Genomic DNA, 23,741 nt, shown 5'->3' with positions numbered 1-23,741 from the left:
ATGCCTGTACCCGATTTTTGGCACCAAAAATCGGGCCTTTTGTTTACTTCCGGAACGATGACAGTTTCCCCGGTTTGTTTGAAAATCCGTAAAGATGTCTCTTATTTTGTGAAGTGTTTGCTGAGACTTTAACACCTTACACCTAAGAAAATACAGCAGTCTGGATTGTTTGAATCTTGCTGTGTTTTCGTGACAGTTGCGTGAGTTGTCCTCAAAACAGCCCTGCAGGCTTCCGATGTTGTCACCGACGCTGCTGTTTTTTTCACCAATTTTGTGACACTGACAGACATGTTTTAACACGATCAGACAACGCCGACGATAAGACAATCCCACTGCGTCGGGATTAAGAACAAATCATTAATCATGCCAGGTTGGTCAAATTTCCCTACACATTCAGTTTTCAGTACTTCCAAGAGTAATGTGCATTGACCATGTTGACTGAAAATTTTCCAAACTTCTGTCGTAACCTGCATCTACAATGTACATGCAACCTTTAAGCGAGACTTACATGAGAATTGTTACTAACCGATGAAACACACAAAGTTGAAGCTATTTTGGTAGAGATTAACCGTTTGGAATGACGAATGCAGTAGTAAGAACTAGGAAAGTTTAACGTTGCTAGCCCAATGCTAATCTGGACGATTTTACTATTTACCCAGCTGCGATCATATGGACTTCCACGTGGGCAATTTCACTAAACACAATGACTGGAAACCTACTCTATTGTAGCTAACAACCAATTTCCTAAAATGCCTGAAATATAACTTATATATAGCCAGCATTAGTAAACCATCTTTCAACAGCAATCCAGCATTTTAAACATATCGACTCTGACAAATCAAATCTCAAATCAACATCTGCAATGTTTGGAATTTCTTCTTCGATAGCAAGGTGATGGGCCACAACAGTTTTATCCTGCCCAACATTCTCTTTAAGAATTGCATGCCCTGTAAAACAATTCTGAACATGGCAGACGTTGATTGAGTTTTTTGATTCAAAAGTTTAAACAGCTGGATTACTGTTGAAAGATGGTTTACCAATGCTGGCTTTGACAAATAACATTTCGGGCATTATAGGGAATTGGTGGATAGCAAAAATAAGGTAGCGTTCAAGCTGGGTTGTTTTTTTTTGTGAAATTGTCAGCGTGGAAATCTATATAACCAAAGTTGGGCGTTACAGTAGGAATGTCCAGCTTATCTTTGGGCTATTTGTTGCATGCTGTATGACTATATTTAATATTTGCTCATTCTTAAAGATCATTAATTAATTGGAAAATCATCCTGAAATGGCAAAGTTTTATGTTCCTTATATGCATTCTAAATAATTTAATTAAATTTTTTAATAGTTGTGTACATGTATGATTACAGGTAACGTGAGAGATCAGAGAAAATAAGACGTTTGTTCTAAGCCAAAGCTGGAAATTTCAGCAAAAATCTTGGTAACAAAATAGTACGACATGTGTGTGTAACTTTTCCATTATTTTTGTAAATCTTGAATCTCTCTTTGCAGATCTGTAACTGTCATGAAGTGGCTATCAGTAGCTGATCCTACATGAATGATGTGTAATGTCTGATGCCAAATATTCCTAAGACTACTGTCCACTAACCCTGATCACGATGCAGTCCCCCAAAAGAAGCCACTCGATCGAGAGGGTGTCTTGTCTCTGGGAAGAGCTCCAGTCTTCAGACAGGTAGGACCAGAACAAAGCAGATTATTGGCTAGCAATGTTCTCTAATTACAACAATTTATTTACAGCCTGAAGGCAAGGTATCACTGAGATGCCCTCAGTTGTAAAGTTTACTTACATGGTAGGTTGTTCGTGCAATTTATTCTACATGTATGTGAATTTGCCAGCAGTACTGAGTGCAGAAAGAGACATTACAATGTTGTGCATCAATTAAACAATACACTGAAAATCATGCCTTGCAGTGATATATGTATAATACATATTATCTAAACATGTACTGTGCTTAAAGCTCCCGCAGTGTTAGAAAAAGAACCACACCCCATGAGGCGTGCAGCTTTATTTGTGACATGCCTTAACTTGCACACTGTCTAGGTTGACTGTTTAGCTAAGTCAAAGATCAAGAAGTCTCTCCAACTATCCAAGAGCTTACATGTTTATTGCATATTTCTTGCCAAAAGACAGACAAGGTAAATATTGCTGAACAACCTGGTGATTGTCTGCAAAGTTTATTACAAACTGGTACATGTAGCTCTGAAAGCAGTGCATGTGTTATACAGTTCACAAAGGTTTGAAAACATTGTTAGATGTACAGGTGTGGTGTCAGAGCTGGTTCCTGGTATAATGTCAGATTGTCGGACTGAGTGACAACATTGTTTTGTTGGGGCTATTAAAGCAGGTACACAAGTGACAGTCATTCAGACATGTGACATATGATGCCATTCGTTCATGTTTTGTGACAATCACACATGTTGTTAACACCTCGGAAAGGTGTCATGCAAACTGGATATAGTGGAATATTTATACCACAGTACCTAGGCTTGCCACAGACTGTGTGACACTGTCCCAAGGAGCAAATTTACCTTAGAGGTATGAAAATATACTGTTATGGAGGAACAGTTTAAGGCATTTATTAACAGGTGTGTATGATTGTTCATTGCTCCGGTAAAGGACTGGTACGTGTGCACGTATGTCACAGTACTGTGCTAGTTGATATCATTTAGAGATTTCACAGTTTGATGGAAGACCATGCTATCTTGTTCCTCAATCTGGTATTCATGTTTTGTAGGTTGTGGCACTGTGGTTTAAAATTTGAACTTGTTACATTTGCTGTGCTAAAATGAACAACAGAAACTAGATAACAAAAATCATTTTTTCTTAAACCACAAGGTTTGTCTCCCTTTGATTTGAAGTCTAACTTATAACATACCATCAGAAAGTGGTAGACAACCATTCTGCAAATGTTGAAGACTTTGCATATCTCACTTTTGAATACTTCATTTATCACAAATCAGACAAAATATCCAATAAATAAAATAAGCAAATAAAAATTAAAATAGATGAGGCAGCAGACAACTCCCCTGTAGAACACCATGGTGTGATTTCATTGGCAGGCTCCCTAAAGGTACATTGACGACAGCTTGTGAGGTGGAACTTCAGGAGTTGATGCGGCAGATTGACATTATGGTGAACACACGGAAACTGGAGTGGGAGCGCGAGCTGAAGGCTGTGACCTCACAGCTGGAGGTCAGGGACAGAGAAGTCAACAAGCAGCGAAAGATGCTGGAGCAGAAACAGAGAGAGGTACCTCAAGGACATTACTGCTTATACATAAATCTGTGTGGAGGGTGGAGTTTTTATAATGTTTTCTTTCAGGGCATACAGGGTTTCGACGTCAGTAGATTAGGTGTCCTGTCAAGAAAACATTATAAAGATCAGATGAAAAAGGTGTTCATGAAATAATTGATATGCTTTGTATGACATTGTTCCTGAAAGGCTTCATCAGGATATTTATCCAAGAATTCTGTTTTAATCAACTGTTTTCAACTTGTATGAAGCTCCTGTGTCAAACCAGTTGACAGATAGAAAGTTTTACACCTGATCAGGCCATTTTTTAGCTGTGCCAGCGTTAAAGATTAACTTGTACTGTAATAGCCCGTTTCTCAATACAGTGATTGGATGGATGGAAGTCTTAAGACAGAGCTAAAGGGTATGAGCAATTGTATGTGTAACATGTATCTGTTCTTATTTCTCCTCCCCCCCCAATCCCACCTCACATACAGGTGGTGGAGCTGAGAGAGAAACTCGAAGAACTGACCCATGCTCAGGAGGAACTGGTGGCTCAGTACGAGGGGCAGATAACTCTGCTCAGGAAAGAGGTGAGCAGGTGTTTCCTTATTTAAATCTTTTGCCTTTGATAAAATGTAGTTCTTGCAATCAGTTAAATTTTATGGTAATGAAGTACTGTAAATGAAATACATGTCATTCATACACTAATAATCATGTGTATAAATGATTTCTGCTGAGAATATTTTGCATGCAGTTTTTAAAACTTTCTCTGTTGTTTATTTTTTTGTTATTTTTTTACATATACTGGGTGTAAGAGAGAGTGCTTTTATGGCAGAGCCAGGTGCATATTGTTTGCAAACAGTGAACCAAGTGTTAACTGGGTATCAGTCAGAATTTTCAATATAGTTCAATAGTAGTCCATCTGTCATGTCTACAAACAGGTTCAGAAAATTAAACGTGATTACGACAGGCTGCAGAAGAAGCAGCAGAAAAGTTCTAAAGATGCTGAGCGAGAGAAAGAGAAAGTGACCGACGATCACCAGGAGACAGTGCATGAGGTGGAGAAACTGAAAGTGAAACTAGAGGTGAGGCATGCAGCTGTCTGAAGCTCACAGAGAATTTGTTTGAATTTGGACGTGCAGATTTGGCTATATAAAAGTCAAGCATGAATAGCAAAGACAGCTTGAGAGTGAGGAAATAGTCATACATTACATCAGGCCTCCTGACAATTTTACTCAGTTTAGGTTTCATTCTAACTTTGTACAGTGAAGGGCCTCCTTGGCTGAGGGGGTTAACGCGTTGCAAGAACCCAGGAGCTTCTCACCAATACGGGTTGCTGTGAGTTCAAGTCCAGCTCATGCTTGCTTCCTCTACGGCTGGACATGGAAAGGTCTTGCAGCAACCTGCCAATGTTCGTGGGTTTCCACGGGACTCTGCTCGGTTTCCTCCCACCATAATGCTGACCGCCATTGTATAAATGAAATATTCTTGAGTATGGTATAAAACACCGATCAGATAACCATTGTGCACTGGTCTCTGTATTCACCAGGCGTGTCAGCAGGAAAGCCGTGACTGGGAGATTCAGCAGAGGTCGTACCTCAACCAGATAGAGAACCTGGAGGCACAGAAGAAGGCTGTCAGTGAAAAGTGTGACTTCCTACAGGTAGGTCATGGAGTAATGGCTAATACTGTACAAGTCAGGCTAATAATGCTCTACAGGCAACTTTGCAGTGAGCCTCTAGTCTGCCAGTAGTTTGCCCTTAGTTTGCTTGTGGAATGAGTGAGACCCTGACATGTGGTTCTAACTTGTCGGTCACTATATTCCAGAAAGCATACTTACTACTGTTTGACAGCGCTGGCCCCAGAATCACAAAGCTGTCTTAGACTTACATCAGACTTTGTCCTTTTTAGGAGTTGTCTGCCCTTGTACATATTTGCTGGTCTAGTAAATGGCAAATTTTTTTTTCAGACATATTTTGACTGTTATATAGCACATAACTCTGGAATCATATGGCCTGTATTTCTTAAATTCACACAAATTTTGCAAGACAACCTGAAGTGATACAGTGTCGCTGTATATTCGCTTTTTGAGTAGCTGTCTGCATCTTACCACAAGGCAGAATATATAATTATGTATTATATAATATGTAGAGTGTAAAATCCATCAGTCTATGAATGTGTTGCTTTTGTTTACAGCAACAGTCCAAAACGTATCAGTCCCAGCTAGACCGACGACGACAAATACTGGACAGCTCAGAGTTTAACCTAAAGACTCAGATCACACAGTTAGAAGGTCAGCTACAGAGAGCTAAGGATACCATTGCTGTACAGGTGAGTAATTGTGAAAACTTTCAAGGCCAAGAAAACTCATAATTACAAAGTGCTCGAAAACATTCTTTAATATATCTGAATTACCACCCTTGTTACACAATAGAGACTATGACATAACCCAAGATTAGGTCTTAAGGCGTGAAACTACGATAAGTGGGACCTTGTAGTGGTGTTTTTTTTTTTTTTTTTTTTTTTGATTGGTGTTTTACGCCGTACTCAAGAATATTTCACTTATACGACGGCGGCCAGCATTATGGTGGGTGGAAACCGGGCACAACCCGGGGGAAACCCACGACCATCCGCAGGTAGCTGACAGACCTTCCCACATACGGCCGGAGAGGAAGCCAGCATGAGCTGGACTTGAACTCACAGCGACTGCATTGGTGAGAGACTCCTGGGTCATTACGCTGCACTAGCGCGCTAACCAACTGAGCCACGGAGGCCCCTTCGTAGTATTGAGACTTGCAGCATGTATTTGTAGGTTATGTCACAAAAGTGACAAATATTTTCCAGAAACAACAGAATGTTAAAAAATAGGACATCAGCTTTGGAGAGTCGCATAAGTGTTGAGAGATCTTAAATGCAGTTGATGTTTTTCGGGTGAAGTGGAATATATATATATATATATATATATATATATATATATATATATATATACATTTGACAGAGTTTTGTATTTTGGCCAGCATTAATAAGTGGGGAACATGTAAATCTCCTCCCTGCTTGTATCAAGACGATCCAGAGCTGGGAAGCCTTTTGCTCTTTCCTTTATTACATCACAATCATCGGTGCATGCTTGCTCATAGAAAACATATATGAAGTGCTCAGGCACTGCAGTGTCACAAAAGATGCGTTCTGCGGTCATTTGGACCTTTTGTGGAGATCACCCTCGAGTCTCCCAAATGGCTTAAAAAATACATAGCGTTTATACTCTGCTGTCCAAACAAGAATTAACAGAATTAAAATTTGTCTTGGACTAAGCTAAATGACTATCTTAGCCATTTGATGAAAGTTTAGGTCAGTGCGGTATTTGCTCCTTGGTATTCTGATATTTTGTTTTATGTGGATGTACAGGAAGAGAAGATAGACAAACTAAAGGCGTCTCTTGATGAGATGACCGTTACACAGAGAGAGGGGACGAGAGAGAATGAGAAGCTGCTGGAAGATCTGAATGCAGCTAATTCCAGAATTAGAGTGAGTACAATGTCAGTAATGGTGTAGGTCAATGTTAGTTTGACCAGTGTTCTCTTGCAATACATTAGTATATATAGTACCAATTTGTCCAGAAATCATCGGGCAAAGAACAAAAAACTGGACAACTTATACCAAAATAACCTTTGGCAGGAAAGGTTCCCTTTTCAGCATAATAAGTTAACTGGCAATAATTCAGAAATGTACAGATTTTTTGTATATCATTTTGCGTAAATAAATCAAAGCTGTCACATATAAACATAGAATAATAAGTGTGATGTTTTCAGATGATTCATGCTATGTGTTAGAGAGTTTTAGTGATGTTATTTCAAGTAAGCACTTAATGAGTTGAGCAACAATAATTCAAGAAATGAAGAGCGGTGGATGGGGGTATTTTTAAATTGTGACTGTTCAGTTCAAGTTTAATTTAAAATAAACACATAAAATTAAACTGAAGTTTAATGTTTCTCTGAGTCACCATATACTGAAGCAATTAGTAACACTCTTACGTGGGAAGGTCTGCCAGCAGCCTGCGGATGGTTGTGGGTTTTCCCCGGGCTCTTCCCAGTTTCCTCCCACCATAGTGCTGGCCGCCATTGTATAAGTCAAATATTCCAGAGTATGGCATAAAACACCAATCAAATAAATAAATAAATAAATTAGTGACACTTATTTTCATGAGATTTTGAAACATGATTTGTTTGAATTATCGTACTCAAATAGTGAACAAGAAGCATGTGTAGTCAAACATACATCTGTTCATGGAAGCTCTTCTATTGATGTACAGCTGATTTCTTACTGCATGTATACATTTTCCCCTCCAGACCCTAGAAGATGGTAAATGTAAGATTGAGGGTGACGTCCAATCCCAGGAGGGTTTTATCAGGATGTTAGAGGAGGATTTGAGTCAGAGGAATCAAGATCTGATCAGGATGGAGCAAACACTGGCTGACAAGGATGAAGTCATCAGGTACAGATAGAGTTACCCCCCTTTAGTGATTATCTCCCTTTGGCAGGTGGTGACTCTTTTGGCCTTCCTTTCTTCACAGAAAGTTTTAAAGATTGTTAAGAAGGATTTTCTTCTTAAGAGCATGCATAATATCTAAAGAATCGGAGAAAAGTAATACTCATGAAAACAGGTACCTTCTCCAACTTTTGTTAACCTTTGAGTTATTTTTATTCAAGTGACATTATTCATTGATTTTTACGACACTGTAGTTGCTGAGGGGTTAAAGTAACCACTTTACCAGATTAACCAGATTTAATCATTGGACAGGTTATTTCTCAGGTTTAAATGTTGAACCTGAAAGCAAACAAACAATATCCAGTTATTTTCTTCAAACCAACATAACAAACTATACTAAATGACCTAATAAATCACCCAAAACTGTGCCTATTGTGAGACAAATAAGTATCAGAAAGTGTTACGTTTAGTGCCGTGACTTAGGCCTACACTTTTGCATCACTCTACCTTTCAGACTAACCTCAGAATGCTTTCCCAGGATAAATAAAACTCTTATTTGCCAAAATGACCAACAGGCATCGAATAAAGTTCCATCATTTGTATATACCATGAAGTAGCATATTGCATGTGTTATGTTTTGTGAGATTTGTGTGTGGTGTGAACGTTGCTGTTGTTGTAGATCCCTCACGGAGGCGAGCCGGCAAGAGGAATCAGAGGAGGTGCAGAGAATGAAAGTGGAGCTGCGAAATTCACGCCAAGAAACCAAGTGAGATTTCTACATTCTTATAATCTCTACTCGTCTTAACAAACCCTGACATGGTTCTAATGAATATTCATTTTCATCATGTATGTCATACAGGAGGTAACAATTTAGTAGAAGTCATGTAAGCTAAATATTCATTTAGCATCTGCGTACATTGGCAAACTTTTCTCTAGCTCCCTACCTTGTCTCTCTATCACCTATAAAACAATTTTCATACTTTCTTTGAAAAGGGGCCATTACTCTGGATTGACTTTTCGCACATGGCTTCATCACCAAGACAAATAACAGTTCGTGTTTCTGGTGGAACCATTTTCAGCATACTTACGTTTATGGCCGTTTTTCTCTCTGTTGTTTTTTTCGGCTATGGGTTCTTACATACATGTACAGCTGTTATTATTTTGATGGGTCCAACTTGTAGGGAATATGTATGGCAATACTTTCTGAATGCTTCTTTAGCATGATCCTCAGAAATGGATGTCAAGCATTCTTGTAAAAAGCTATTTTAATGTGCTTGGCCATAGTCATGATAGTTGATTGATTTATTTATTGATTGATTGATTGATTTTTTTACGCTGTACATTTCATGCATATGATGAGAGCTGGCTTTATGGTGGGAGAAAATTGGGCAGAGTCTGGGAGGGAAACCCATGACCATCTGCAGATTTGTAGCAGACCTTCTCATGTATGAAGTGGGAGGACCCCAGCACAAGCAGGACTTGAGCTGGAGCTCACAGTGGCCACATTGGGGAGAGGTTTCTGGGTAATAAAGCTGTGCCAGCACGCTAATGACCGTAATGCTGGCCTGCTAAGCGAAATATTCTTGAGAAATGCCAATTAAATGAATAAATGTCTGAGGGCAATTTTTGGAAACTGTCCATAGAACCAGTAGTGTTGCAGGGGCTTGTGTATTTTTCTGGTTAACTCAGCTAAACTATCTTGGTGCTCTGTTACCTAGGAATTCCAGACGCTCGGAGAAGTCTCTATTAGAGACGATCACAGCTCTGAAAGCAGAGAACGAGCAGCTCCAGATTGACTTTGAGGACATCTGCAAACAGCTTACCAATAAGGTACAAGTATGAAGACCCACAGCACTGGCTCCACAAAAGCTGATGTGTAACACACCTGTCCCAAGATTTATGACCTAAGCCTGTTCTTTTTGTGTTTCTTTTTCTGACATAAACAGACCATGTGCCAGGAGACGTACATATGTATTCATAATTTACTTTTCTGTCAAAAGCTAGAAACTGTTTTTTTTATGCTCTCATGACTCTCAGGAAAATGTACACTTTTTAAATTGTACTGTAATTCTTCAACCTTGTCTCATGTTTCCGTGGTGTTTATTCAAGCATATTCTGAAACTAGCCAACCCAACCAGTTTAGTTTTGTCTCCAAAATCAAATTAAAAATGTGCAAAAATTACGCTCTGTCGGAAAGTTTCTCTTTCATCTGCAAAAAGGATGAAGAACCAGGGTAGTGTAAAATAGCCACGGATCATTGTAAATTAACCTTGTAGCTAGTATGAAAACTGTAACTTTGCTATTTTCAGACCCAACAGTTGGGGTCCCTGGAGCAGAAAGAAATCCAATCTCTGAGGTCAGAAATAAAAAAGGTTAGTCTCATTCTGGCAGGGTCGTGGGTTCATCGTTTGCAGAAGAAAGTTCATGAGATGTTTCCACTTTTTAAAAAAATTTTTGATGAAATGAACTAAACAAAAAACGAGAAAAAAATCCCTCTGTTTCATGCAGACTTGTTTAATTTTTAGTAATTGTGTATTATATTGGGGTAAGCTTATTTCATTTTCTCTCAGAATTGCACGGGGAAATGGTGCAAATGGTGCATATTTTGTCAAGACCTGATAGTACTGTACAGCTCTGAAAAGTGCATCTGTGCCCAGAAAGGCCTCAACATGTTGTCATAGATGATCATACAGAATACTGTAATCTGCTCTGTGGTATGTGGCAACTACTGTTAGTACTAGTATTAGCGGTACCGTATGCTATAGTACGGTTATAAGCCACAGCACCCACATAACACTTTGTGACAGCTGCTGAGTGCCGTGTAAAAACTGTACAGCACGGTATAGTTACCACTCAGTCATGTCAGTACTAGTATTAGCGGTAGCGTATGCTATAGTACGGTCATAAGATACAGTACCCACATAACACTTTGTGACAGCTGCTCAGTACTGTGTAAAAACTGTACAGCACAGTATAATTACCACTCAGTCATGTCAGTACTAGTGTTAGCGGTACCGTATGCTATAGTACGGTCATAAGATACAGTACCCACATAACACCTTGTGACATCTGCTGGGTACTGTGTAAAAACTGTACAGCACGGTATAGTTACCACTCGGTCATGTCAGTACTAGTATTAGCAGTGCCATATGCTGTAGTATGGTCATAAGCCACAGTACCCATATAACACCTTGTGACAGCTGCTCAGTACTGTGTAAAAACTGTACAGCATGGTATAGTTACAACTCAGTCATGTCAGTACTAGTATTAGCGGTACCGTATGCTATAGTACGGTCATAAGATACAGTACCCACATAACACCTTGTGACATCTGCTGGGTACTGTGTAAAAACTGTACAGCACGGTATAATTACCACTCAGTCATGTCAGTACTAGTATTAGCAGTACCATATGCTGTAGTACGGTCATAAGCCACAGTACCCACATAACACCTTGTGACATCTGCTCAGTACCGTGTAAAAACTGTACAGCACAGTATAGTTACCACTCAGTCATGTCAGTACTAGTATTAGCGATACCGTATGCTGTAGTACGGTTATAAGCCACAGTACCCACATAACACCTTGTGACATCTGCTGGGTACCGTGTAAAAACTGTACAGCACGATATAGTTACCACTCGGTCATGTTAGTACTAGTATTAGCTGTACCATATGCTGTAGTATGGTCATAAGCCACAGTACCCACATAACACTTTGTGACATCTGCTGGGTACTGTGTAAAAACTGTACAGCACGGTATAATTACCAGTCATTCATGTCAGTACTAGTATTAGCGATACCGTATGCTGTAGTACGGTTATAAGCCACAGTACCCATATAACACCTTGTGACATCTGCTGGGTACTGTGTAAAAACTGTACAGCATGGTATAGTTACAACTCAGTCATGTCAGTACTAGTATTAGCGGTAGCATATGCTGTAGTACGGTCATAAGCCACAGCACCCACATAACACTTTGTGACAGCAGCTGAGTACTGTGTAAAAACTGTACTGCGCGGTATAGTTACCACTCGGTCATGTCAGTACTGTTTGCCTGCATTGCAGCACTTTAGGTATAAATCTAAGCTTTATTCTGTGGAAGTACATTGGAAGGTCTCCAATTGGTCGTGGGTTTCCCTCGGGCTTTCCAGTTTCCCCCCTCCATAAAGCTGCCCGCTGTCGTATTGGTTAAATATTCTTGAGTACGGCATAAAACACCTATCAAATATATGAATAATTATTGTGCGGAGATGTTGTTGTTGTGTCGTGTGCTGTAAATGTTCCTAATGGAATTGTATTTGTGTCAGTTATGTGCTTATAGACAGCACCTTTGTACCCAGAGAACTGTTGACTGTTGGCAGTTAAAAGATAAGCTAGCCTTGTTGGAGGGTTCGCACTCGTCTGAATTCGAGGGTATGAGGAAAGAGTTGTCCACCATGATGAGTGAGCTGCACGATCGTACAACAACTGTGACGAAGCTGACTGAGGAGAACGCTGGGATGAAACGACAACTCCGAGAGGGCACTGTTGTCCTGGATAAGAAAGACGCTGAAATTTATGTAAGACCACATGGTTGTGGATGCTAACATAACTTATGACTACTGGCTTGTCATTGAAACCCTGAGTTCAAATCCAGCAGTTACCCAGCCATGCAGATTATTTGTCGGAATGTTTGCCATGTTACCCTAATCTCTCAACCTTTTCACACAGAGCAACTTTCAGTGCCATTTATGGCCACATTTTTATTTTCATTTTGGAGGCAAAAGTACACTGGTTGGATTAGCCATTTTAAGTGCTACACAAAAAGTATAATTTTATCAGTCAACACAGAAAAATGCCTCCAAAATATGCCTGAATAAACACCAGGTTGAAGCATTACAGTCAATTAATTTTGATATTAATGTGTTTGTTAATGCAGTGTGCCTGCTTTCCCAACATATAAACCTGACTGAAACCATGCTAGACATAAGGAATAAGTTACCACTTGTAAGATATGTAGTGTACACTTTCTCATGCAGTTTTGGCATTGCCTGTATGTAAAGTACCTTCTTGTGTTTCAGTAAAATAGCATTTTCTCATTTGCTAGCCTTGGAGATTATATTTTTGTTTTTCCTTGTGTCAAGTTTTGGCCATAGTCTGGTATAATCCTTAGACCTAGACATTCACTAATAATAACGTGTCTGAATCTACAACATTTGTTTGATCATCATTTTACCTTTGCAGGTAGCCAATTCTCAGTTGGAGACGTTAAGGAAAGAAAATCGCGAGTTACGTCAAGAGATTTCACATAGCGATCAATCGAGGAGCGAAATAAGTCGGCTAAAAAGGCGTGTGTCTGAGATGACTGACACCTACAACAACAACATACACCAGCTAGAGGTAAACAGAGCAGCGAGAGAAATTGTTCTCTAATCTGTGCGTATAGATGTATCAGTCATGATGGTGGTCACTAATATCTGCGGAAATGTCAGCTGAGATTGCAAGATGCCAATAAGGGAGTTTCAAGTTCAAAACTCTTCTATCCCTAAACGCACAGGAAGTCTGATAAAGGTTTCGCAAAAAGTTATTTAAAGTAGACAAACCAAAGAGAAAACTGAACTCAGTAAGTTCCTAAATGCAACGCAGTGCAATAGTTGATCCGTAAATTAAAGTCAGGAAACGTTGCTTAACATTTTCCACAAATCATCTGATACAGTAGGACTGTTTTTACCTTTAACGACAAAAGAGTTTGAAATTCCCCCATTGTGAGAAAATGCACATTGTGAGTGTCTGCAGAAAGACCACAGTGTCTGCAGAAAGACCACAGTAGACTGTAGTTGAGATTTACTGCTTATTTTGAGGGGATTTTGTAATGCAGTGAAATACTGGAGTTATGAGGTACCTGTAGGCAATATTGACAATGCAACTGCTTCTCAGGTGTGAAAGATTTCTGTCTATGTATGGACAATTGACCATTGATTTTCTCTACAAAAATTCCTTTGTTCAAGTTGACACTCATTACGTGTATTGGTGGGGATCGAAGGAAGTGTACAACATTGACAAACATGTGGTCACATCTCAAGTCTTTTTATTGCCTTTGACATACCTGTGTTTGTGCAAAGATCTCCAAAGAGGCTTAGCAACAGTAAGACAGTTTTGAACAGATATCCTTCCACATGAAACTGTTTGATTTTTCTGTTAGGATGAGAACAAGCGACTGAAAGACGACCTCTCCCAACTGAAGTCTGAGTTTACAGGAGCCCTGGAGAGTGTACAAGGCCAGCTGAGGTTGACCAAGGAGCAAACCAACACCTCCCTGCAGGAGCTCAAGCTGAAGGAGCACAGGTGAGAACGTTAGCAGACACACCTGCTTTGATAGAGGTTGAGGCTTAGCCACAGGGCTGTTTCAGCTCTCGATGGTTCAGGTGTGGCGTACTTGATGAAGCGCGACAGTTTACTCAGGGGGCTCAGCCTTTAACCTGCAGCCAAAATGACCAGAGCTGCCCTGAAGCCTGCAGCCTGATTGATGAGGAGCTGATGCACTGTGGTAAGGACTTTACCTGTGCCACCTGTGTCAGTGCATAACTCACCTTATCCATTCTATCCTCCATTTTACAATTATAGGAAAATCAAGGAGGTTGAGAAGTCTGCGGAGAAGCGGATCCATCGCATACAACGGGAGATGTCTACCAGTGTACAGGGACTAGAATACCCACCTTCCCCCGGGGGGTCAGCGTCCCCTGGAGCGTGTATGCGTGGGTCACCAGGCATGTCATCTTCACTGAGGACTTCGCAGAGGAGCAACGAGACAGACGCATCCATACATGAAGGTAGAAACTCAACTGGTGACTGTCTTAAAGAACAAACTTGTGGAAGTTCACTTTGCTGGCACTAGAAAAACACACTGATTTGGAAAGAATTCAGCAGAAATTATGTATTTTTCTTTATGACATTGCAAATGTCTTGTCATTGCCAATCAAGCAGCTTATCGTCATATTGGTGAAGTTAATGTGAAGAATATGTTTACCTGCCTCCAAGAGTGAAGTGTGTAGAATGATGTACACTAGAGAGTTTCTGGGAGATCATTAAGTAATTAATGTAATTACCTGAGAGGTATTTGGCTCAGTGCAGAGCAAATTCTTTGTGCTTCTTTGTGTTTCATCCAAAGCAATCCTAATTTTATCTTGCCGCACGAAAATACACCAACAGGTAGTGGAGAACTGGTGATTCTTGAAAAATAATTGAAGAGGTGCAGACAGAACAGAAAATACCTGTTCTTGAGTGCTGTGCTTAACACCAATCAAGCATTGTAAGACAATGAACCCTGATATCTTTTACCTTTTTTTTTTTTGATACATATGCATATACATGAACTTACTTTTACCACAAATTTGAATGTCTCTCTGATAATGTAAACTCCAGGTAGAGCTCAGAGCCCGTCCAACACAAGCAAGACACTTACGTTCACAGAAGACTCATCTCGGAACTCTCCTGGTCTGTGGGATTCTCGACTCTCCATTTCTGTGGTGAGCTCCATACAGGATGACAAGGAGTCTAGGGACAGTGCATATCACAGGAGCGAGGAGAGTGCAAGTGAAAATGTAAGTGTGGCTCATTTTAATAGCTTCATATTTTTTCAGTAAATAACCTAACATTTTGCCCATTGCTAAGTTGTAAATTTTGTCCTCTTCTGAGAGGTCTATTGATCTTAGAAAGGTGTTTGAGGTATGTTTTGAAAATAGTGTGATATGTTACTTGAAAAATTAAGTTTCATCACCAAAATATTTTATATGGCTCGGGAAAGGCACTTCTTTGAGTGAAATTTAAAGAAAATGTGTTTTGATATATTGTATTTATTACTCTTGTTTAAGGGAGTGTTATGATGTTTCACATCATAACTGTGGACAGGTTTGTAACAAGCAGAGATAAAAACAGCGAGTCTTAAGGAAATCTTTACACCCAGTATGTAGAATTAAGTGTTCGGAGGAAAGGTTTCACAAAGCGCATATTGTGTGACAGACACATAACTCCCAGTACGACCTGGAGGCACTTTCACAAAACTTTGTGAATCAATGTTTCATAACTTTTCTCATAAATGACGTCAACTTATGGCCCTATAACCTAGACAACATGTTTTCAGAAAAAAGTTATGAGAAATGTGACTTACATGTATGAAGTTCTGTGAAAGTGGCCCGGCCAGTACTATACAAGCAGATGTTACATGTACACTGACATGGTAGTTACATGTATGAAGTTCTGTGAGAGTGGCGCGGCCAGTACTATACAAGCAGATGTTACATGTACACTGACATGGTAGTTACATGTATGAAGTTCTGTGAAAGTGGCCCGGCCAGTACTATACAAGCAGATGTTACATGTACACTTACATGGTAGTTACATGTATGAAGTTCTGTGAAAGTGGCCCGGCCAGTACTGTACAAGCAGATGTTACATGTACACTGACATGGTAGTTACATGTATGAAGTTCTGTGAAAGTGGCCCGGCCAGTACTGTACAAGCAGATGTTACATGTACACTGACATGGTAGTTACATGTATGAAGTTCTGTGAAAGTGGCCCGGCCAGTACTATACAAGCAGATGTTACATGTACACTTACATGGTAGTTACATGTATGAAGTTCTGTGAAAGTGGCCCGGCGAGTACTGTACAAGCAGATGTTACATGTACACTGACATGGTAGTTACATGTATGAAGTTCTGTGAAAGTGGCCCGGCCAGTACTGTACAAGCAGATGTTACATGTACACTGACATGGTAGTTACATGTATGAAGTTCTGTGAAAGTGACCCGGCCAGTACTGTACAAGCAGATGTTACATGTACACTTACATGGTAGTTAGATGTATGAAGTTCTGTGAAAGTGGCCCGGCCAGTACTGTACAAGCAGATGTTACATGTACACTGACATAGTAGTTACATGTATGAAATTCTGTGAAAGTGGCCTGGCCAGTACTATACAAGCAGATGTTACATGTACACTGACATGGTAGATACATGTATGGAGTTCTGTGAAAGTGGCCTGGCCAGTACTATACAAGCAGATGTTACATGTACACTTACATGGTAGTTACATGTATGAAGTTCTGTGAAAGTGGCCCGGCCAGTACTGTACAAGCAGATGTTACATGTACACTGACATGGTAGTTACATGTATGAAGTTCTGTGAATGTGGCCCGGCCAGTACTATACAAGCAGATGTTACATGCACACTGACATGGTAGTTACATGTATGAAATTCTGTGAAAGTGACCCGGCCAGTACTATACAAGCAGATGTTACATGTACACTGACATGGTAGATACATGTATGGAGTTCTGTGAAAGTGACCCGACCAGTACTATACAAGCAGATGTTACATGTACACTGACATGGTAGTTACATGTATGAAGTTCTGTGAAAGTGGCCCGGCCAGTACTGTACAAGCAGGTATTACATGTACACTGACATGGTAGTTACATGTATGAAGTTCTGTGAAAGTGACCCGGCCAGTACTATACAAGCAGGTATTACATGTACACTGACATGGTAGATACATGTATGAAGTTCTGTGAAAGTGGCCCGGCCAGTACTATACAAGCAGATGTTACATGTACACTGACATGGTAGTTAGATGTATGAAGTTCTGTGAAAGTGGCCCGGCCAGTACTATACAAGCAGATGTTACATGTACACTGACATGGTAGTTACATGTATGAAGTTCTGTGAAAGTGGCCTGGCCAGTACTGTACAAGCAGATGTTACATGTACACTGACATGGTAGTTACATGTATGAAGTTCTGTGAATGTGGCCCGGCCAGTACTATACATGCAGATGTTACATGTACACTGACATGGTAGTTACATGTATGAAGTTCTGTGAGAGTGGCCCGGCCAGTACTGTACAAGCAGATGTTACATGTACACTGACATGGTAGATACATGTATGAAGTTCTGTGAAAGTGGCCCGGCCAGTACTGTACAAGCAGATGTTACATGTACACTGACATGGTAGTTACATGTATGAAGTTCTGTGAAAGTGGCCCGGCCAGTACTATACAAGCAGATGTTACATGTACACTTACATGGTAGTTACATGTATGAAGTTCTGTGAAAGTGACCCGGCCAGTACTATACAAGCAGATGTTACATGTACACTGACATGGTAGTTACATGTATGAAGTTCTGTGAAAGTGACCCGGCCAGTACTATACAAGCAGATGTTACATGTACACTGACATGGTAGTTACATGTATGAAGTTCTGTGAAAGTGGCCCGGCCAGTACTATACAAGCAGATGTTACATGTACACTGACATAGTAGTTACATGTATGAAGTTCTGTGAAAGTGGTCCGGCCAGTACTGTACAAGCAGATGTTACATGTACACTGACATAGTAGTTACATGTATGAAGTTCTGTGAAAGTGGCCCGGCCAGTACTATACAAGCAGATGTTACATGTACACTGACATGGTAGTTACATGTATGAAGTTCTGTGAAAGTGGCCCGGCCAGTACTATACAAGCAGATGTTACATGTACACTGACATAGTAGTTACATGTATGAAATTCTGTGAAAGTGGCCCGGCCAGTACTGTACAAGCAGATGTTACATGTACACTTACGTGGTAGTTACATGTATGAAGTTCTGTGAAAGTGGCCTGGCCAGTACTGTACAAGCAGATGTTACATGTACACTGACATGGTAGTTACATGTATGAAGTTCTGTGAAAGTGGCCTGGCCAGTTCTATACAAGCAGATGTTACATGTACACTGACATGGTAGTTACATGTATGAAGTTCTGTGAAAGTGGCCTGGCCAGTACTGTACAAGCAGATGTTACATGTACACTGACATGGTAGTTACATGTATGAAGTTCTGTGAAAGTGGCCTGGCCAGTACTGTACAAGCAGATGTTACATGTACACTGACATAGTAGTTACATGTATGAAGTTCTGTGAAAGTGGCGTGGCCAGTACTATACAAGCAGGTATTACATGTACACTGACATGGTAGTTACATGTATGAAGTTCTGTGAAAGTGGCCTGGCCAGTACTGTACAAGCAGATGTTACATGTACACTGACATGGTAGTTACATGTATGGAAGTTCTGTGAAAGTGATCCGGCGAGTACTGTACAAGCAGGTATTACTAGGACACTGACATGGTAGTTACATGTATGAAGTTCTGTGAAAGTGGCCTGGCCAGTACTGTACAAGCAGATGTTACATGTACACTGACATGGTAGTTGCATAAGCATAGCGTTACTGTCGCTTTGTGTAATGGGCCGTAATTCCTGTTTAGTTTATTATTCTTGACAAAAGTATCTTTCTCCTGAGCCATGCTGGCCCTTTTTTTTTTATTTCATATTTTTGTCATTCATTTTGTTATATGTATTATCTATTTTTTCTACCTGCACAGGGACAGCAGAGTGATGTATCATTCTCAGAGCGATTCTTGGCGGAGGAAAACATCCGCGCCAGAGAGCTGGAAAAACTGATTGACTCGCATATAGAAAATCTGAAATTGGACACTGACGCTGTTATTCAGAAGTGGGTGAGCTAAGGGAGAGAGATAAAGACCTTTAGAGACCTAATGGAGGAAGACTGTGGCACTTAATACAGAGCTGTGGCCCTAATGCACATTTGAACAACTGTGTTAACATGACTAATGGAGGAAGACTGTGGCACTTAATACAGAGCTGTGGTCCTAATACACATTTGAACAACTGTGTTAACGAGACTAATGGAGGAAGACTGTGGCACTTAATACAGAGCTGTGGCCCTAATGCACATTTGAACAACTGTGTTAACATGACTAATGGAGGAAGACTGTGGCACTTAATACAGAGCTGTGGTCCTAATACACATTTGAACAACTGTGTTAACATGACTAATGGAGGAAGACTGTGGCACTTAATACAGAGCTTTGGTTCTAATACACATTTGAACAACTGTGTTAACGAGACTAATGGAGGAAGACTGGCACTTAATACAGAGCTTTGGTTCTAATGCACATTTGAACAACTGTGTTAACATGACTAATGGAGGAAGACTGTGGCAATATGTAAACATCTGTGATATCTTTAAATCTGAAACAGTATCATTGTGACACTCGTGCAAGCTGGTGCAATGACAACTAAAAGCTTTGTCTTGTGAACAAAGCTCATGGACTCTTTACAGGAAGGCAACTGTGGTGACTGTTTTTTTCGTGGCAAGATTAATTTGGTGTGTTTTATCACAGAAACAGAGATACATTTTGTGAAGATTGGAATTGACCAGTTTGTGATTATCTACATACATGTAGACCTGCAATGAAATTTTTGCTAGTGTGTATTAATATCATGTTTGTGTACATACGTCTATGTCTGTTTGCAATACGTATATCTCAGAATGTTGGTATTGTCTCTGCAGGCTCTGTGTTATCAGATTTAAAGTAGAGGAACAGTCAATTGTACATACAGAATGACATCACTGTTTTTGTCCATCAAACGAAAAAAAAAGATACATTTGTTCCTCTTTTCTGCTTTTCGACTAACTCCTTGTCTGCCCACCCGTAGCTTTCAAGGTGGAAAACCTGGGCAGTTCCGTAGATGTCGGGCCTATAACATAGCAGATCTGACTTTCGTCAGTGTTGATCTGTCACAACTAGGTGTAGTACTTTGTAACATAGCAGATCTGACTCTCATCATTGTTGATCTGTCACAGCTGGGTGTAGTATTTTGAAACGTGAGCCTCAGCCACATACTTGTAATACAGAACAACTACAACACACCACAACTGTTATATCTATACTGTTAAGACTCATTTCAAACAGATCAGGGATAGTGTGTATAGATGCACAGTATCTATTTGGGTTATTATTGTATTGGGTTATTTTGACCACACACAAGGGATATTTATTACAGTTTCCTGCTGTACTAATTTATAGGAACTTCGAGTGCTTTCGTGTTCTCTTAATACATGTATGAAATATGGCCACGATTTAACGAATTTTTTTCTTGTCCTGTTTACTTTTCTGAGTTGGTGGTTATTCAACCCTTTTCTTGCAGCGTTCACATCCATTTCAACAATACTCCAGAAGCCATCACTGGCCAAGAGGTCTGATGGGTTCTTCTATGTACACTAAAGAAAAGTCATCCCTTTGTGTATATAAAAGTACAAGGATCAACTGTGGCTGCTCCTGATGAAAATCTCCAGTTCTTGCCACAGTCACATGTAATAATTTAAACAATATGGTCATGAAAAGGGTTTGTTTAATTGGTGTTTTACATGGTACTCAAAAATATTTCACTTGTACGATGGCAGCCAGTCCTATGTAGAGGGGAAACCTGGCAGAGGCCAAGGGAAACCCACAACCATCTGCAGGTTGCTGGCAGACCTTCCCACATATGGCCATCAGGAGAAGGGTTGCTGGGTCATCGGGCAGGCAGGATCTATCCATGAGGCCTGGTGTTCACTGGTTAGCTTGGAGCTTAAAGTCAGGATGTTTGTCAGGTGCCTGGTCAAGGGCAGTCTGTTCCATCAATCATGCTCAGTCATCCTGCACATCGGAGTTACTGTTAACAAAGTCACTCGACCACGAAATCTGTGACTTAAAACAGAAGTTGCTGACATACGACACTAGTTTTCCCAGTGTGACCAGTAGAATTAATATGTATACATCACAAACACATACTGGTCTGCCAGCAACTTGCAGATGGCTGTGGGTTTCTCCTGGGCTCTGCCCATTTTCCTACCACCATAATGTTGTCTGCCATCATGTAAGTGACATTTTCTAGAGTTGGGGCCTCCGTGGCTCAGTTGGTTAGTGTGCTAGCACAGCGTAATGACCCAGGAGTCTCTCACCAACACGGTTGCTATGAATTCAAGTCCAGCTCATGCTGGTTTCCTCTCCGGCCGTACGTGGGAAGGTCTGGCAGCAACCTGCGGATGGCCATGGGTTCCCCCCACCATAATGCTGGCCGCCGTCGTATAAGTGAAATATTATAATATAATATAAGTACGACGTAAAACACCAATCAAATGAATAAATAAATATTCTAGAGGATGCCATAAAACACCAGTCAAGTGAAATAAATCAAACGTACATTATGAAATCAGAAATGTGTACGCGCTGTCAACAGGTCAGACAGAGTTCCAGAACGCATTTTTTCCCGTCAAGATCCTGGTTAATCCTCACCCTAATTCTTCTCAATTTTTGGACACCTGGTCTGCTGTTTTCAACCAATTTACATGTAATTGTAGCAGGAATATTTAGTTTCTTTTTTTCACGTGGTTAGTACATCTAATGACCAACATATTCATATTTTGACTTTCCCAAATTACTGAGAGAGAAATGTAATTTTAAAAGTAGAAGAAATAGGGTACCTTTTTTTTCCTAAAGGTGTGTTCTTCAGTGCTACACTTCATGTTTTTGTGAATGGAGGAAGCCTAGTGCCTGGTGGAAACCACCTTTGGCACATCGCTGGTGCACTTTCACGCAGGTCACATATAAATGTGCACAACATATTTGGCGGAAGACAAGTGGTCTTCAGACAGCACCACCGACCGCACGAGCAGCGTCGACCGTGACTTGTAACCAAGGCTGGATTTGAACTTGTACCTTGTGCGTGTTTGGTGAATGGTCATTTTCTAGGTTTTGCCAGGCCTGACTACATGTACAAAGAGAAAAACAAAAAAAGCTGTGATTTTTAAGGTTCCAAGCTCTTAGGACGACTCCTATCTCGGAGATTTCTTACTGTACATGCATCTTTATTTGTTGTCCTGGATTGACCCAATCAAGGCGGAGAAGTATTCTATGCTAAAGACAGCAAAAGAAAACAAAAACTATATACAGAATGAAGGCATCCCATGAGGTACGCTTTGAACAACTTATATTTCAAGATGACAGTTTACAAGAAATGCAAAAAGTGTCAAAAATAGGGCTTTGTCAGAACACAATCTTCACCAGCACAACAGCGACAGATTTCAATAAGAATACAGGAAATGGATTACTGACACTGAAGTGGCAAAGTAAGCACCAGGACAAAATTTATTTATTTATTTTATTAGAGTTTTACGCCGTACTCAAGAACATTTCACTTATACGACGGTGGCCAGCATTATGGTGGGAGGAAATCAGGAAGAGCCCGGGGAAAACCCATGACCACCCGCAGGCTTTTGAACAAACCCTCCCATAAAGAACGAGGAAGCGGTAGCCAGCATGAGCTGGACTTGAACTCCCAGCAGCCCCACTAAAACAACAAACTCATGAAAACAATACACTATGCAACACTTAAACAAAGAGCAAAGGTAGTCCTGAGCATTTTCACCTGTTCACTGACAAATTGTATTACCACTGGTTGTGTGCATCACCAAATCACTTCTGAAACGTGTACTTGTATCTCTATCATGTCTATAATAAAAAGAAACTTTATTTGCTAAATAACTTATTTTGACACATTTCTCTATATAAATGTTAAAACTGCAATAACTTTACAAGCACTTTAGAAAGAAATTAGAAAGAGTGTGTAGTCAAACCAGACTACTGCCACACACACTAGACAGGGCATTGCTTATGGATTTACAACTTCTTGGTTTATTGTCACATTGTCACGAAGGGAGACAGACACTTTGATCTCTCTTCAGGTTGGGCTTCAGTCTTTTGATCAGGATGGTTTCCTGTAGCTTTCATTTCTTTCTAGTCGTACTGATTAATGCTTAATGTCTTCAATCCATAAGCAATGCCTTCTCTAGTGTACTTCTGTGCTAACTTCTAAATGCCACTAAAACAAGCTGTACTACTACACACGATGATCAGGACTGTTAGTTCTATCCCAGTAGGCCCCAGACTGTTTTCAATACTTCACACTTTTTGTCTGATGGATTGACTTTATTGTCATTTGACAAAATGTGAAATGTTGAGCACTTTACCTAAGGAGCATTTCTTTCCGTGCATTCCTGCAGATCACTTAACAGTAATGTTTCTTGGATGCACCTGATGTTGACATTTTTTTTTTTCACAAATATAATGTAACCAAAATTT

At 40.2% G+C, this 23,741-nt stretch overlaps 1 protein-coding gene across 1 annotated transcript; it reads left to right on the top strand.

Moving 5' to 3' along the window:
* The first annotated feature begins 263 nt into the window (after positions 1 to 263).
* On the top strand, positions 264 to 20,651 carry LOC135479317 (centrosomal protein of 63 kDa-like). The gene is made up of 18 exons (XM_064759139.1): positions 264 to 370; positions 1,510 to 1,690; positions 3,079 to 3,268; positions 3,748 to 3,843; positions 4,195 to 4,338; positions 4,803 to 4,916; positions 5,450 to 5,584; positions 6,659 to 6,778; positions 7,600 to 7,745; positions 8,419 to 8,505; positions 9,458 to 9,569; positions 10,049 to 10,111; positions 12,102 to 12,299; positions 12,964 to 13,119; positions 13,922 to 14,064; positions 14,344 to 14,549; positions 15,142 to 15,320; positions 19,137 to 20,651. The coding sequence occupies exons 2-18, from the start codon at positions 1,617 to 1,619 to the stop codon at positions 19,278 to 19,280; spliced, it is 2,307 nt and encodes a 768-aa protein (XP_064615209.1). The 5' UTR covers positions 264 to 370; positions 1,510 to 1,616; the 3' UTR covers positions 19,281 to 20,651.
* The last annotated feature ends 3,090 nt before the right edge of the window (positions 20,652 to 23,741 follow it).

This window comes from Liolophura sinensis, chromosome 12, assembly GCF_032854445.1.
Source record: "Liolophura sinensis isolate JHLJ2023 chromosome 12, CUHK_Ljap_v2, whole genome shotgun sequence".
In the NCBI taxonomy this organism is placed as follows: Eukaryota; Metazoa; Mollusca; class Polyplacophora; order Chitonida; family Chitonidae; genus Liolophura; species Liolophura sinensis.
This window is presented reverse-complemented; position numbering and strand designations above follow the sequence as displayed.

What these genes read in the sequence shown, in the direction of transcription:
- LOC135479317 (XM_064759139.1), top strand. Translation starts at nt 1,617, where the DNA reads ATGCAGTCCCCCAAAAGAAGCCACTCGATCGAGAGGGTGTCTTGTCTC. An exon ending in AAAAGTGTGACTTCCTACAG is followed by an intron (nt 4,917 to 5,449) that starts GTAGGTCATGGA and finishes TTTTGTTTACAG; the next exon opens with CAACAGTCCAAAACGTATCA. An exon ending in TGAGGTCAGAAATAAAAAAG is followed by an intron (nt 10,112 to 12,101) that starts GTTAGTCTCATT and finishes GACTGTTGGCAG; the next exon opens with TTAAAAGATAAGCTAGCCTT.